This window comes from Nematolebias whitei, chromosome 11 (genome assembly GCF_014905685.2).
Source record: "Nematolebias whitei isolate Nwh7 chromosome 11, NemWhi1, whole genome shotgun sequence".
NCBI lineage: Eukaryota > Metazoa > Chordata > Actinopteri > Cyprinodontiformes > Rivulidae > Nematolebias > Nematolebias whitei.
This window is the reverse complement of record NC_056508.1, coordinates 37,384,137-37,401,697: the sequence shown is the minus strand read 5'-3', so window position 1 is coordinate 37,401,697 and position 17,561 is coordinate 37,384,137. Positions and strand designations below refer to the sequence as shown.

General features: G+C 37.4%; 1 protein-coding gene across 1 annotated transcript in view; it reads right to left on the bottom strand.

Moving 5' to 3' along the window:
- Positions 1-17,561, bottom strand: part of sema3bl (sema domain, immunoglobulin domain (Ig), short basic domain, secreted, (semaphorin) 3bl) — a 70,107-nt gene that overhangs the window by 31,853 nt on the left and 20,693 nt on the right. The window contains exons 2-3 of the mRNA XM_037684955.1: positions 14,034-14,194; positions 5,653-5,712 (exon numbers count right to left, since the gene is read on the bottom strand). Of these exons, the coding sequence (XP_037540883.1) occupies positions 5,653-5,712; positions 14,034-14,194 (221 nt within the window). The remainder of the gene's footprint in view (positions 1-5,652; positions 5,713-14,033; positions 14,195-17,561) is intronic.

Genomic DNA, 17,561 nt, shown 5'->3' with positions numbered 1-17,561 from the left:
GATGCAGGATTAAAAGTAAATTGATTAGCTTTCAAACTACCCAATCGTAATTTAATTTGCCAAAGACACAAACACCATCATTCTTTTTGCCAATCAGCCTTTTTTTTTTTTTTTGGTCAAAGTTTATGGATGTTTTTAACTAATATGGCTGAGAATGTTAACTCTGCCCATGAGTCATATGTTTGTGTTAGTAAAAAGCTGGATGAGGAGCTGAGGGAGGCTGCAGGTGTGAAGCTGTCGCTTCAAGGACACCTCAGAGTCTGTGAGCTCAGCTGCACTGATAAATGTATAAAAACAAGCTGTGCACACTGCTCGTGGCAGATTCTCGTGACTGGTCTTCGTGTGTGTACTTCCTGTATAACATGTCCTGAAAATCTGTCCTTGCAAGTAAAATACAGGTTAATTATCTTCTTCTGCTGTCGAGTGTGGCTCTTTATGCGTACGTAAGATAAAGCGAGAATATTTTTTCTCCAACATTTAGGAAAATGCAACTGGAAGACTCTTGCTTTGCTGTGATTCATTAAACTGACACAACCATTGCAGATATTCTCCTGTCTTTTGCAGAAAATAACTCTAACAAAGAAAATAAATAAAAAATATGCACTACTACCTTTGACTAACATTCATAATAAGGTTGACAAGTCAAACTATTGGGTGTCCTGAAATATTCCTAACCACAAAACTAGTTTTATGTACAGTAATGTTTATTTTACCAAAGAAAAAGTCTTTGTGAAACATTAGGAAAGACCACTGACAGTCTAAGTTCTGGCAGTTTAAAGGGTTTTGACTTCTGTGCTCACTGCCAAGGTAAATCACAATGAAGCTGGGTCCAATTGAACTGTCCACCTAACGTGAAACCAAAAAAAAATAAAAAAATGCATGTGAATCGTTGGCAGTCGTGCATGTGTTTTGAGTATTAAACATGTTTGAGAGAGGCAACGTTAAACATAAGTGTTTCCAGTAGAAACAGCCAAAGATGAGTAGGAAAAAAATATTTTCATAATGTTAACAGGAAGAAAGGGCCAACACATCTACACACAGAATCACACAATAATGTGCACGTAGGAGCCCAGAATAGCTGGATAAATTGGTCTCTGCAGCTGTTTGATCCTCAGATGAGGCGGTTTTCTTGGCTGATTTCCAGACATCACAGAAAAAGTCATGGCAAGAAATTCTTGTCAAAGAAGATGAGAGACTTTTTCCTAATTCTCCCACCATAAAACAGACAAAACCTTTTTTTGTAAATGCAACTTCTAAGACCCCAGAGCTTATTTAAACTTACCAACATCGTCAATCTATTCTTCTTAACAGTTAAAAAATTGTGAGCAGCTGCTGCAACTGTGCATTCAAAGACTTGGCTTACTTATTAATGCTAGATTACAATAAAGCAATGTTTTTATTTAAAAGATTTAGACTTTCCAGATTTCTGTGGAAACTTGTATAAACTGACTGATGCAAAAATGTATACATTTTAATGGATGTAGAATATTTTGCATTCTAAAACAGTTTCACTAAACTGGCACAGTGTATGTATAGACTTCACCTAACCACCTAACCTATTGTGGTTAAAATTGGCATAATTTAAAACAAATATCAAAATGAATAAATTAATAAAACTGATTGCTTTTTGTATTTAAATGGATAAAAGGTGCAGTCTGCACAAATGATGTGTCGATATTATGAGGCAGAAATTCTAGTATAAATAGATTCACCTAAAACATGAGCATTTCTTTGCAACTCGTTTTTTTTTTTACAATCCAAAATACAGATGAACATCGTTCCCAGTGAAGCCTTTTGAGCCGATTTGATTCCAAGAGAAACATGAAAATCGAAGAAGCAGAAAAATGTAATAACTAGAACAAGACAGCGCACGTTTACTTGGAATCGCTGAATGCCTCCCCCTTCTGCTTGGTATTTATTTGTCTAAACTGTGGATAATGCCTGAGGCAGCTCCGTGACTGGTAATCCAGAAGGAAACATTAATATTTAAAACAGCGGTGCCCAATCCTGGTCATTGAGGGCTACTTTCCTTCATGTTTTTAATGTTTCTTTGCTTTGACAAAGCTGATTTGAATGAATGGCTGATAAACAGAACTCATTAACAGGCTCCTGAAGAATATGAAGACATGCTGAAGAGGAGGGAAATATCTAAAACATGCAGGACAATGGTCCTCAAGGACAAGGATTGGACATTTAAAACATGTTTAAAGGTAGTTGGCACTTGCTAACTGAAGGCTGGGGATACAAACAAAAAACGTGTTTTAATCGATGCATGAACATATTTAAATTATTGTGTGTAATTAAAGAAAATATTTAATTTCAGTGAATGCACATTTTGTTGCATACATTTCTTTTTCTTCTTTCAGCTGCTCCCTTCTTCAGGGGTCGCCACAGCAAACTGTCACACGAAGACTTGACAATTATTTTTACGCTGGATGCCTTTCCTGACACAACCATAGACCACTGAGCTACTATAGCCCTTTGTGTGGAGCAGAGAGCTGCTATCTGGGGCACCCAGGGGAGCAGATGGTAGGGCTTAAGGGCCTTGCTCAAGGGCCCAGAGTGGGCAAATGAGGGTGGAGGAAGGTGTGGTTGCTTCACATATCCCACCCACATTTTGATGTTGTCGGTACCGGGAGTTGAACCGGCGGCCTTCTGATCACAGACCCACCTTCTTTAACCTCTGCGCTACCACTCCCCCGTTGCATACATTTAATTTTACTATTAAAACTAAAGTTTTGTTTGGGTACCACGGCCTCCCTTTTGTACTCTTGTCTCATTTGAGACTCCAAATGTCTCATCACACCACCATGCACACACCCAAAAGTAAAAAGAAACAACGTGAACACCTTTCACCTTTTAACCTCTACCTCCTTTGCGTCTGTGGTAAACAGACATGCATGTGAGATGTAAAACATGTGGCCGTGTTCCAGTCTCATAAGTCTCTTCCATTATAAATGCCACAGAATAAACTAATTCACCCAGTTTGACACTAAACGTCTCACTGAATACAAAATATGTGAATAAATGCAGAAAAATGTCTGCGTAGCTTAACAAAGACAAACATTTCATGCAGAAACAGATTCCCTTGTCTCATTTTTTGCAAGAAAGATGTTACCCCTAACCTAACACCAGACTAATAATGCCTTGTGCCTTCGCTCAGCTGCAGACAGCACAGCAACACACACATCTAGCACCTTGTGAGACCAGTTGTGAGACCAGCAACTCATAGGAAACACTTAATAAAACAGATATAAGACACCCTGGACACACCTGCCACATCAGAACACATAACATATAGCAGTATACGCACAGAAACGTACAATGACTAACTTGTTCCAGATGGGATGGCTGTCAGAAGTCCTGCTGTTAGCACAAAACCTGTGCCAAAATCACAAGGTTTTAAAAACGTGTGCAGTGTGTTCACTGTGTGAATGAATCAATAGTTTAACCAAGTTCATGTATTCTAAACAGCACGGTCAAAATGCAGGTTCTTTTTCCCTAAAAGGATCAAATTCTAAAAAGAAAAGTGCAATACTCATAATTTGTTCGTTTCATTTAAAAATAATTTGCACATTTGTTGTATTCTTCTGTTTCAGTTCAATTTTCTGCTAACTTAAACTGCTCCAAACAATGTCTAAAACAAATAAAGATGCCAATAAAAGTTTAAATTAAAAAATTGTTAAGTGTAACTCACTTAACGGTTGTCCCCGAAGAGAAATACTGAATGGACAGTATGAATATTAATAAAGAATGTCTTTATTAACAAATCATTTTTATTTGAAATGATCATTTTAAATCTTAAAGAAGCAAATTAGAAAATTTTCTGGAAAAAACAAATTGCCATTAATGATTACTGTAAATTCAGACTACGTTTAAAATCAATCTATGTTGTTGTTGCTGTTGCACACTGCAATGCTACTAAAACTACAGCCAATGACAATTTTTCTAAAAGTATATTTTTGATGAGGTGCAGAACAATCGACAGCCGTACACATCAACCCAGGAACAGTTTAATAAAGATCTCTGATAGTTCACTGCAAATCTTCTCCCTCTGTATTTTCTTCTCCTGCCCCTTCTTTTTCATTTCTTTGTATACTTTCATTAGGAGATAAAATCCAACTTTTCCTACCCCTTCAAGTTTGTAATTTGTAGTTAAAATGTCCAATAAAACTTGTGTCCTGTAGCTCTACTTTGTCTGCTGTCAACTTGATTAATGGAACGACCGAGCTGAAGTAGAGGAGGAAACTAAAGTCAGCATCTCAGCACAACATTACACTAAATTTTAAAAAGTATCCTGTTTATTGTTCCCAGATTTACTGTACTCAGAGACCTGGGGCTGGTTCAAAAAGCCTCGCTACAGATAAAGTTTATAAATAAAAAAAAGCTAAACTTTTATCATTTCTCTGTTTTTTTTTAATTCTCCGTGCCTTTAGAATCATAGGTAAGTTGCATGTTGACCACTGCCTGCCAGGAGAGTTTCGACATATATTTTATAATTACACCAATAGAAACTTAATAATGTGATTAATATGTCCAAGCAAGCACGGACTAGAAGATAACCCTAAGTACAATAATTGACAGGATGTATCTGTGAGGTGCCAGACTCTTTCCCCAATATGGCAGGCTCTTGTCCTGAATACAGTTATTCTTGTAAAAAAAATAAAAAAATAGTTTAAGATAATCTTCAGCAGTTTAAGTGAGATGAAACCATCTCAATTATGAAAATTCAAGGTTTTGTTGACTTGCTCTTGCCATCAAACATGCTATCCATTTGTAACCGCTGCCTTCCTACCAGCCAATGACTTAGTATTTCACCCTGTTTTACAGCACCCTGATTTATTGTTTTATACACTGCTCTTATTTTAACTGCATTTTTACTGTTATTATTGTCTGAACTGTTCTGTCTAGAACAGGTCCCTCTTATAAATGAGTCCTTGTGGCTCAATGAGGCTAGCCTGTATAAATAAATGTTGAATGAAAAAAAAAAAACATTGTGTTTTAAAAGATCAGATTTTGGGAAGAAACAAAGACTTTAAAAGCAAACACGAGGTCTCAGCTGGTACAGAGAAAGGACGGAGAGTGATATAACTTAAAAACAGGTGAGCAGGAAATTAACAAAACAGCTGCTTACAGCGAACAGGTAAGGTACATGTGTTCAAGATAATCAGTATAGTAGACATGCAATCTGTGAAAAATGGTAACCTGAAGGCAGTGAGATGTTAAAAAAAAACAAGATAAGGTAAGATAAGATAAGATAAGATGAGATGAGACAAAATTTTATTGTTCACCAAGGTGGAAATTTCCCTTCGGCTCTCCAACCATAAAATAAAACACATTTATACCATAGTTAATGTTATCATTTGGTTTGGTAAGAATGGTTATTGCACTTGGAATAAATGACTTCTTATAGATGTTCTTTGTTGTCAGAGGGACCATACAACACCTTCATGAGCTCAGGATGGGTGCTATATTTTCATATTCAATATATATATATATATATATATATATATATATATATGCCATATTTGATTAAAATACAGCTCTGGCCATTACTCACCAATTCATTTGTAAAAAGAGAGAATAACACAGGAACAAAACATGGAACATTTTAGATGAACTGGAAAAGTCAAGAGTAATTGAACTGTTTACCTGTTCCTTCCCTGTCTGGATGCAATCTTCTCTGTTTCCAGGTAACGGGGGCCAGTAGATCTATGAACAAAGGCAAAAGGCGTTTATGAATAACTGTCTCATAACTATGTTATTATGCAAAGAGATGCCATCCTCAGCTGTATTGCAAAATATAATTGGTTTTGGGGAGCCACATAAATTTGTGGTTCCCAGTGCAAACATAACTATCAGTCTTGGTGAGTGCGGTGAATGTAAAATGTAAATTATTCTTCAGAAATGTTTGACTTTGCAAAGAATGGAAGCAAACTGACCAAAGATCGTGCACACATAATAAAACAAAGACTTTAAAATGAAGCCTTTTGTACAAGCAGTAAACGAGTTTATACAAGTGAACTTTTGCTTGTTAAAATCTAAAACCATAGAGAAGAAACAGATGTACTGTCTCTGTCCTTGACTCCAGAAGCCATCACTAATGATCACTTTTATTTTTGTTTGTTTACTGAGCTTATGAAAATGTCAATAAAAAGAAGCACTTTTGAAAGCTTTAAAACGTCTTCCTTCAGAGAATAAAAAAAGTTTTCAACTGTTCAGTGATGTAATGCTATTATCCCCACCATCATCGTTCTTTTCTGTTTAGTTTTCTTATCGCTGGTGATTTGGAGTTAATTTGAAGCAAACTGTTTTTGCTGCATTAGAGTCCCATCAGGATTTTCTTTCAACAATATGTCTCTCGTGAGCTTTGTGATTGTCCCTCCGTCTGTGAAGACTTTCTAAATCTGCACTTTCGTTCAGAAAAATGAAACCAGGTCTTAAGTCACAGATAAGCAGAGGAAGTGTTGTTAAACTGAAACTGCCCTCAGGCTGTTTTTCAAGACCACATGACTCAAATGAAAGAAGAAGAAAAGTACAACTTTCCTTAGTTTTAGTAATAAAGTTTTCACAGTAAAGTTTCTGATCTGGAACGTCACAAAGTTTTCATTGCATTCTGACTTTTACTTTGATTACTACTACTACTTACTGTATTTTATTTGTTGGATCTCAGATAACCATGAAATCAAACTTTGACCTAAGACATTAAGATTAAGATTACATTAAGATTGCTCTCACAAGGCTTTCTGAAAATCCAAAGTGAAATGTAATGGTCTCTAAACACCATATATGTTAAGGTTTAATGTCAGTGTGAAACTGTTGTTTTGTGCAGACAATAAGTCTTTGTCTAGTCAAATAGGAAACTGTCTTTGTTTTGGCCAACCAAGATTAAAAAAAAAAACCAACCAGTGGGGAAAGAAAAGGTCCAGATTTGCATCACTTGGGCTGATTGTACTCAGTATGTGTATGAACAGCATGTGCATGGGTGTAAAGCTCACATTGGAGTTATAGAAACAGAGAAAACTTACAAGAAGCTGAAAAAAAATCCTCTTGTCTCAACTCTGACCCACATTCTGTTCTTTGGCTTATCACAGATTTTGTGTCAGTGAAGTAAAACTGAAAGACATCTCCTCTGTCGTAAATCTAGAAACATAACAGTCCACCTGCAGGACTCAGTGTAAATCAAAATGAATGAAACTTGGCACCTAAAATTAAGCTTTGCATTACATTTTTTTTTTACATAAATATCTAATTGCAGGACCAGTTACCTGTTGGTTAGCAACTGGACAGGTGACCTGCAGACTGTACCCCTCCTCTCACCTGTTTGCTGGAAATGAGCTCCAGCCCCTTGGCAACCTTGAATGGGCCTAGGTGGTTATAAAGAATGAGAGCGGGAATGATGAAATGTTTATTTTTACTTTCACACAATGCTTGTATGAGAAAAAACAGCATGAAATGAACAGTCTACAACTGCGTTCTTGCTCAGTAATCCAGGTATAAAATCCAACAATGTTCATTCAGGTCTTTTGGACGGTTTCTTTTTTTGTGCTGAGACGTTTCGTCCGTCATCCAAAGGACTTCTTCAAAACTGAGGAACCACCAAACAAAACTGATTCTTCAGCAACTGCATACTCACCAGTTTGCTGGTGCTAGGACGGCCTCTGGGGCCTGCCCTCTCCCTCGTCAACTCCTCTAAGACCGTCATGTCAAAGTGGTTCAAAACACCAAAGTTCTTGCTCAATAATCCAGGTATAAAATCCAACAATGTTCAGTCAGGTCTTCTGGACGGTTTCTTTTTTGTGCTGAGATGAAACCATCCAGATGACCTGACTGAACATTGTTGGAGTCTACAACTTGTTTTTTAAAAGCCACTTTCCTTTCTGACCAGCAGACTGAAACCTGAGACTTTCTAACCGCTGAGATGTTTTCCTCAACAAACTGACTTCTAATAGAAAAGACACACCAGGAACAACATGTTTCAAGCCTGATTTAACTGAAAATATTGAAGGAAGGTCTGTGCCCATCTCTGACTTTACTTGATTTACAGGGACTGGTGGGACTGGTTCAGTCAGGCCTCACTCCTGGCTCCCAGAATCTCATTTTAGGCTTCTTGTGGCTAATCTCCACCTTCCATTCTTATTTAAGCCTTTTATAAACTATTTTATTCAAACACATTGACTCCACCTCACAAATGTGCTGTTTAATTTCAAGTTTTCTTTGATATTTGAACTTTAAACAAGCTGCAACTTTTTCATATGAACAAAGTCTTTTCCAGGTGGAAATCAAACACAAACTCTTTTGACATTAATCTGCATCTGAAAATAATCGAGGCTTTTTGAAGGAACAAAAGGTCCAGAAAAAACACACACACTGACAGTCAGGCTAAATCATTGGAAAATAAAAACAATTAAATGAAAACCAAAATAGATCAAAATAGATCACATAAATTTGAACTGCTGTACAAAACACCAGTTGAGGGATAAATATCAAAGGTTTGATGGAGTCCATTTACACTTAAAATATCACAACATTCATGAAAAGGTAAGAAATGTAGAGCTTTACTTTAGAGTAAATGACAAAAACACAAAAAAAGATAAATAAATCAACCATTTTCTTTGCTTGTAGCTCAGTAAATGAACATTAGAAGATCTACTTGATTCAAAAGTTGGAGTAAAACACAACGGCCATTAACAATCATTCGAATCAAAATCGTGTTCCACCAGAGACAAATGCAAGATTTCAACACGTGCTACGTTCATCAACACAGCACTTCTAACACTGTATCCCTTTCAGGCCAGATGGGATTACTCTGGAGTTCTAAGTAAACTGGGCCAGGCGTCACCTCCACAATCACCAAGGTAGCGCAGCTCGCACAGCTCAGTGAAGGAAACCAAACCCTGAGCAAAATAAACCAGTTGTCTGAACCTGAAGACACATGTGAAACGTCTGCAACAGCTAATTCCATTTCCACTCTGAAAAGCACCCGCATGAAGTAACATTACATATACTATACAATAATTTAAAAAACAAGAGTTTCAGATCCTGTTTAAATGTGTGTATATTTTAAGAGTGAGAAAGAAAGAAAAAACACATTTATCTACATTTTTAAGGAAGTTGATTAATGTTAAGTGGATACTCAACTTTAAATAAGTGGAAAAAACTGCACTAAATTAGACTCTTTAGTTTAAACTGAGTGTCATCTGATTTTTATTTAACTGAAACCTTACGCAAATAAATACCTTCACATCTTTATCAGATTGTTTTAGTCCAAATGGTTTTTATGCTAGATACAAATAATTTGAGCTGAAGAACCAGTGTGATAAAACAGATTAAAGGCTGTGCCATTATTATGCTGATTCAGTTTTTATTTTACATTTTTTAAATTAGTTAAAATGTCATTAAAGGTTCGTGTACAGTAAAAAATATGTATTGCAAACATAATGTTTAAACTGAACATATTGTCATAAAATCTTTGAAAACTCATCCTGACTAAAATCAGAAGGACCTTAAGATCCATCCATCCATCCATCCATCCATCCAATTTCTTCTCCTGGTTGGGTCACATAGATAACAGGTTCAGGAGGGAAATCCAGACATTCCTCTCCCAAGAAACACTCTCCAACTCCTCCTGGGATATCCTAAGAATTTTCCTGGCCAAAAAGGATTTATTTTTCCTCAAGTGAGTTTTTGGTCTGCCATGAGTTCTCCTCCCAGTGAGAAGTGCCTTGAAAACTGGAATGGCAACCAGGAGGCTTCCTAATCATATGACCTGACCACCTCACCTCTTCCATTCCGTGTGGAGGAGCAGCAGCCCTACTCTGTGCTCCCCTAAATGATGGAGCTCCTCCTCTCATCTTTTAGGTTTACCTGCTCACACTACAGAGAATGTTTATTTCAGCCGCATGTACATGGGATCTTGGATTTTTTGGTCATGATACATCTCATGACCATAGCTGAGGGTTGGAACATATATGAACTAGTAAAGTGAGAGTCATCATTCAGCTCATCGCCTGAGGCCATTTGTTTGCATTACACTGTGCAGGTTGATGCTTTGCTGGCCCAGATGTGCAGGACTACATCTGAGACTGGTTGGCCTCTCTTGACTCCTCCCTATGGACACCCGTCTACATCCTGGTTGGACTCTTCATCTCCTGCTCCTCCAACTACAGACGAGGCTCGTCTATTTAAGTCCAGATCTGCTGTTGATGGGCGGAGCAGCTCGCCACACTGTATGAGTCTTGGCTCAGTACAATGTTTGACCTTGGCTTACTTGATGCTGTTTCGAAATGTAAACCAATTACTTGCCAAGTTTGGTTAAAAATGATGATCAAGTGTTTGGTTTGAGGCCTGCTTTGTTGTAATTACTGTTAGATTTGTAAGTTTCTGGAGGCAGACGCAGGAGTCTTACTTGTGGAAATCATTGTTTTTGTCTACAGTTTTGGGTTTATCGGTAAAAACTTTTCTTTGTAATTTGATTGTTGTAAAAGAGTTGTTTTAGTAAGTAATTCCTTCCGACTTTAGTTTGTTATTTAAAGCTATGTATTGAATGTACATGAAAATATTAAAACTTTAGTTGTCTGTTTTATTTTTATTGTCATATTGTTGTTCGTAAATGCTAAATTTGTAAACCATCGCTAATGGTAATCTGTACTGTTAATGTTACTCTCCTTTTGTTTTATTTGTTAAAAACATGTGCAGCTGAACAATAAATCAGTTTATTTTTTTCAAATCTTATTTCCATTTAGTTTATTGTTATTTCTCCTTTTCCCTGGCTGAGCTGGGTCATGATAGCTCAGAACATAATTCACTACTACAGACCGGAGCAACATTCACATTGCTGCAGGTCAACCTCCTGCTCCATTCTGTCATCCCTCATGAAGAAGACTCCAAGATCCATGAACTACTCCACTTGAGGCAAAGATTAACCTCCAACCCTGAGAGAACCTCTTGAGCGTTAATGTACATGGATGTCTTGTGCTGCCTGGAAATTTTCTGCAACAAAGATAAAGACTAACATTTCATTTATCGAAACTATTAACTTCAAGAGCTTGTTTATCTGGCTGATGGATTTTAACTTGTAAATTTTTTCACGGTGTAAACGTGGGCTAAATCCTGCAGAAACAAGAATATTCAGTGTTAGCCTTCAGCGATGGGACCATCAGCTGAGGCTGAGAGAGCAAAGTATATAAAGAAGTAGATGTGGGCAAGGACGGGCTTTCTGTGTACTTTTACCCATTAATTTTGTGCCGTTCCAGCCGCTGTGACCAGTCACAAAGACATGCACACTTCTGTTCTGTCTGCCCCTTGCTGGACCACACTGGGGGTATCACCTTTAGACTGTTGTTTTTGCTGAGTATAAAACCGTGGATTGGTGTGCAGAGTGCATTCCAACAGTACAGTAAAGTACAGTACAAACATGTTTATGCAGCACATTTACCATTCTGGAAACACATGCTGGTGAAATGAAACCTTAATCTAATTTTGACTCCTTTATTTCCCTGATGACAAAAACCTTTCAGCAAAAGTTCATTGGAATCTCATAAGATTTGATTTAAAACTTTAATACCTCACTAAATCTACAAATTATACCAAAAACTCATCTACTGTTTTGTGGAATAAATTACATTAAATAAGGAATCAATTCTAATTTGAGACATAAAATGTACATTTGTTGTTTTCATGCTGTATTTGGGCTTGATGAATTAAGACAATGCAAACAAATATATATTTATTTACTTTTTTATTTTGAAATTTGCTGTGCTTCAGTTATACTTCCTTTCAGAATACTAGAATAAAAAACATCTGAACTTATATTACAATGTGGGATCTAAACAACAATTGTTTCAACAGATGCAGTTTTGTAGAAATGTTTGTGTTTAAATAATATTTTATAGGTTATCTAAAAAAGTTAAATCCGGTCCTCTAGACATTCAAAAAAAAAAAAAAAAAATATTGTAGAAACGTTTTTTCTTTCATCTGAAAGACTTCTTCAGTCTGAGGTGCTGTATTCAACTCTGTGGATAAATACATCAAGTTCACACGAGAAGATGTAAAAAATGGCAGGTTGGCTTTCTTGGACTGTGAGGTCTCAGTTTCTGATAGAGAACATTTGCAAAACGAGGTGTACCGCAAACCCACCCACACAGACCAGTGGCTTTTAAACCCCAAAATACATTACGGCAAAGACTGGTTCATCCCAAAGATCCAGTCCCCCGGCACAAACAGAGTAATGTTGTGTATGCTGTTCAGTGTCAGGAGGGCTGTGATCAGTCTTACATCGGGGAAACAAAACAGCCACTGGCCAAAAGGATGGACCAGCACAGAAGATCAACATCATCAGGCCAGGACTCTGCGGTCTACACTCATCTCCAGGCCAGCGGTCACTCTTTCAGGGATGAAGATGTTCACATCCTTGATAGAGAGGAACAATGGTTTGAGAGAGGAGTAAAGGAGGCCATCTTTGTGAAGAGAACCCACCCATCATTAAACAGGGGTGGAGGCCTCTGTGTTCAACTGTCCCCCTCTTACAATGCTGTGATTGCTAGTATCACTCAGCCCTCTGTGAGTAGTAAACAGCCATCAGTGTGCTAATGAGCCATTGTTAGGCTGATGGTCCTTCTTGACCATGTGATCAGCTGGTTTTGGTTGTCAGAAGCAAAACTGGTTGATCCACTCTGAGAAGGTGCTATTTAAGAGACTGAGCTGAAAACAGCACCTCAGACTGAGGAAGTCTCTCGGATGAGAGACGAAACGTGTCTATATTTGTTTTGTTTTTTTGAATGTCCAGAGGACCAGATTGAACTTTTTTAGATTTTTCTACCTGGATTATTGAGCATGCATCAGGATATTTTATAGGTTAAGTCTATTTTTAATTTTGATTAGTTCAGCCATGTTTTCTTTCTGTTTGATCATGTTCTTGTTTTCAGTATGTTTAACGTCACTTCATGTGACACTGACCATTGTTTTTCTTAGTGCATCTTTCATTTTAGGCAATTATTTATACCCATTCAGCATCTCACTAGCCTCACTGGAACTCACTCAGTAATCACCCCTCTGCATACTTACATCCTTCAGTCATTAACAAAAAAGGTTAAATCGTGTCATCTGGACCAGCTTCTTTAATGTTTTGTCCCACATCCAGAGGACTTCTTCAGTATACGGCCTAGACTGAAGAAGTCCTATGGATGGGGAGGAAACATTTCTCACTTAAAGAAACTGGTCCAGACGACACAATTTAACTTCTTTTTTGTTATCTACCTGTATGATTGATACGACCCTTTACCCTTCACTCACTGTTTTGTCAAACTCTTCCTGGTTCTTGTTCCTCGTTGGTTTTCCTTCCACTTCAGTTTTTACTTAGCTGTCTTTATGTTTGCACCTTGGGTATTCATTTTTCTTAACACTCTATTCTTCATGTTTTTGTTAATATGATACATCTGTGTTTGACAAGCAGCAATGATGAACTAATTAGATCCAGAATATTTTAAAATCAAAACTCCGAGTATCTTCACTGTCAAAAATGTTTGCACATCAGAAAGTATATAGTTTGGCAAAGGGAGTGAAACTTAAAATTTCACATAATTTATGTTAAGATTCAGGAAAGAAAGCAGTTTGCACTGAATGAAGGGCAAGTGCCGAGCAGCAAAGATGTGATCGTGTCATCCTTTGATGTAGATATGAAAATAAATCTTTTATAATTTTTTTTTTTCCACGTTTCACCCATGATGCAATAGCAACAAAACTACATGAGACATCTGTGAAAGTTTGCCCCTCCACTCCCTGTTAATGCATGATTTATAGCAGAATAAACCTAAACAGATGTTTTGCAAAAGAACATTTCTGGAAATAAAGTAAATCTTGAGCGTATCATTAGCCATAAATCATCATTTCACTGACCACTTACACTATATCGATAACGTGCAAAAATATACAATGCAATACTTAACTTTTCACAATACATCACTTTTGCAAAAGAACACAATATGTAGTTTTCTTTAATATTTTTAATTATTTGCTTTGTACTGAAACCTCACCTCTTTAGATTCACTGCTGATGGGACTCAACATGAGGGAGTACAGGACGTCTTTCCCCCCCAGAAAGAGTCGATCGCGGTACTCATCCAGAAAGAGAGCGCTAAGAGAGAGCTGACCATCGTACCCGCTGAATATGGATGACCGGTTGGTGGACAGCAGGTCTGCAGAGGGAAAGGAGAAAATAGTGAGCTCTGAGATACTGAAATATATGGCTCACTGCAAGTAAATGCAGTTTTTTTTTTTACATTTCATGTGTATTTGAATAAAATCGGCATTCTTTCACGCATTTGTTTTGCTGTTAGGTAGGAATTGGCTATGAGTTGTGAGGAAGCAGCCAAAATGTTCATGAGATAAAAGTCCAAAATTGCCTATTTCTTTTGCACATTAAAAAAATACCTGCAGCATCCAGTACAGAATGAAAATTGTTGTGAATGTTTTACTTCAGCCATAACAGCTTGGAGACAGTTAAGATGGATTGCCTCATCCCTGAGAACTCCAGCTGCATCCAGGATTCCCTGATAGGACTTTGGTTTTGTTCGCAAACAAACTTGTACCTTTTTTTCCGCTCTTCTTGCAATACTTACAGAACCAACACGACAAATTAAACATTAGACGTATACTTAGTATGACAGGGTAATAAAAAAAATGTTAGAAAATTGAACAATAATGTATTTCAAATTAATTAACATCCCATGGCAACATTTCCTCAGTGGACTGACAGCACAGACACAAAGGCTCTGTGCTGCTGGGAGACATGGGTTGAATTTAAATTTATAGAGACACAGGCTGTATTAAAATATATATATACACACATACTTTTTTTTAACCTTTTTTTTTTAGCTGCTCCCTTCTTCAGGGGTCACCACAATGAACTAACTCGCACAAAGACTTGGCAGTTGTTTTGACACCGGATGCCCTTCCTGACACAACCACAGACTTGAGCTACTACAGCCCTCTGTGTGGAGCAGAGAGCTGCTACCTAGGGTGTCCAGGGGTGCAGATGTTGGGGGTTAAGGGCCCAGAGTGGGGCAAATGAGGGTGGAGGCAGGTGTGAGTATTTCACCTTTCCCAACCATATTTTGATGTTGTCAGTCCAGGGAGTTGAACCAGCGACTTTCTGATCACACGCCCACCTTTAACCTCTGTACCACTATTCCTCCACATACATGTAAATACAACCTCAAGCCCACTGGTTCCCAGACTCACAGCTTAAACTCCAAACACGAGCATCAGACTCTCCTGCTTTGTCTTTTGATTTGGTTTCTTCTTCTTTTGCTTCTTTCTCTTTCTGTCGAGGTGAAGCAATGTGGAGAGAAATATACACGAGAGGATGTCGTCGGCACGCCACACTCTCGATGAAAGAGTCGCAGGGCTGAATCGACTTTCTGCCCATCTCTCATCACTCATCCATCAAACTCTCTCACTCAACTCAGTACCCGCAGACCAGAATGCACACGCAAACACAGACATGGTGAGAAACGAGCTCGAGTCACTCACCACTCAGCAAGAATATTGACAAAGTGAAGCTCAAGGGCCTCGTGATACCTTGTCCATCACTGGGGCACAGAGATGCACATACACATCTGATCTGTTTCTCTTCACATCCACGTTTCTCACACACATAAGCTTCTGCGAAGGTCTGGATACTTCCCAAAGGTTTTTGTCTTTTTATTTATCTAGTAGTAATTTGCTTGTTTTAGATCACTTGACAAATTGTGACAGAGACATGTCTAGTACTTCGTAAAACCAAAAGTAATCTGAGATTGGCACCAGTCCTAATCTACTGGGCCATTTATGGATAAATTACAGGAATTTGGTTCATCTTTAAAAAACAATGATATTTAAGCAGCTTCCACTTTGTTAAAGACACAAGCTTTTGCTTTATTGTAAATAAAGTGCACATGACCCTGTTGCTATACAGATGTGTCAGATTATGAATAATTGACATATAATGTTGCTTTTTGTAATTGTGTGAACACTTATGAAGCACTAACACAATTGTGATCCATTTTTCTTCTGTACGTTTTTTGGCATCTTTCTCATTACATAATTTGTGTGCTATTTCAACAAATTACATCAAAACATTCAGCTCTTTCAGGACAATCCTGCTATGACTTTTGGTTTTGGTACAACTTTAGCTTTTTGAAAAGAAAAAAAAAAGTATTTTCTGCCACATTTTTCCTCATAGGAAATGAAATGAGCTAATTTTACATCTTTCAAATCTTTAGATCTGTTTACAACCTTTTCCTGCTCCTTTCACATTTTGTTCTGGTTCAGCTTCTTTCAGCTCTCTTGTGCAAATTTGAACTTTTTTCAGCTAATATCAGCTGTTTTGTGCTCCTTTTAGATTCTTTCTGCTAACTACAACATTTTTGTGCTTCTTCAAACTTGTCTGCTCCTTTCAGCGTATTAATGCAAGTTTTAGCTTTCTCTGCTATTTCAGCTACTATTTAGCTGTTTTTATACTTGTTTTAGCATTTCAGCTAATTCCACATTTTTTGCTCTAATTTCAACCTTTTTTCAGCCTAATTCAGCAAAAATGTGCTCTCTCCACTTCCTTCTGGTAGTTTAAGCTTTTTTCTGCATTTTCAGCTAGTTTTCAGCTACTTTTTTGTTCATTTCAGCTTTTTATAGCTAATTTCCTCATTTCTGTGCTCATTTCTGCATATTTATACCAAATTCAGCAAATATGTGTTCTTTCTGGTTTCTTCTGCCAACTTCAGGTTCTTGTTTTACTTAAGCTAGATTTCAGCATGTTTTTAGCTAATTTCAGCTGATTTTCAGCAAGTTCCTCTCAAATAAGCGTTCACACTGCATTTTCGCAGGAAATGCAATTTCTCTAGTTAGACAGTTATGTTTGTTTCCTCTTTAGTGAGACCATGTACAGTCCATCCAACCTAAACAATTAAATTCAAACACCCTTTCTCTAAATTGCCTTCAGTACAAAGTGCGGAAGAGACAGAAGCTGCAGAACTGAGTTCAGCAAAGGTAACCTTTTTATGTTGTGTTTTCTTCACAGCAGTCAAATCAAAACCAGGATGAAATACAAATAAACCATGTCCTCCGCTGAGGCTCATCAATATTAGAGTTTATTAATTGTTGTTAGAAAACACTCCTAATTAGACGGCAACGATTGAAAGAGTTTGACAAATAAGATGCGTACAGGAAACTTTGTAGCTGCTGGCAAGAAAATAATGAGGAGATAGGAAGGAGGAAGTCATCAGGGATTTTTAGAAGGGAGTTAGTCAAACTTGGACAACATTAAAGCAAGAAAGTTGGAAAGAGGCTGAAGGCAGCGTGGCTTTTATGAGCAGCTGAGAGCCAGAAAATAATGAGCAGGAGGAAGATACAAAGAAAGCCGCGAGGCAGGATGACAGCTGATGGATTTTGGGGCTGTTAATGAAAATAAAAAGCTGGAAAACAGTAAGGAAATCCTCTTGCCATTTTATTTTGCACCAGATTGTCTCACATATGTGGCAATGCAATTTATATATATATATATATATATTTTTTTTTTTTTTTTTTTTT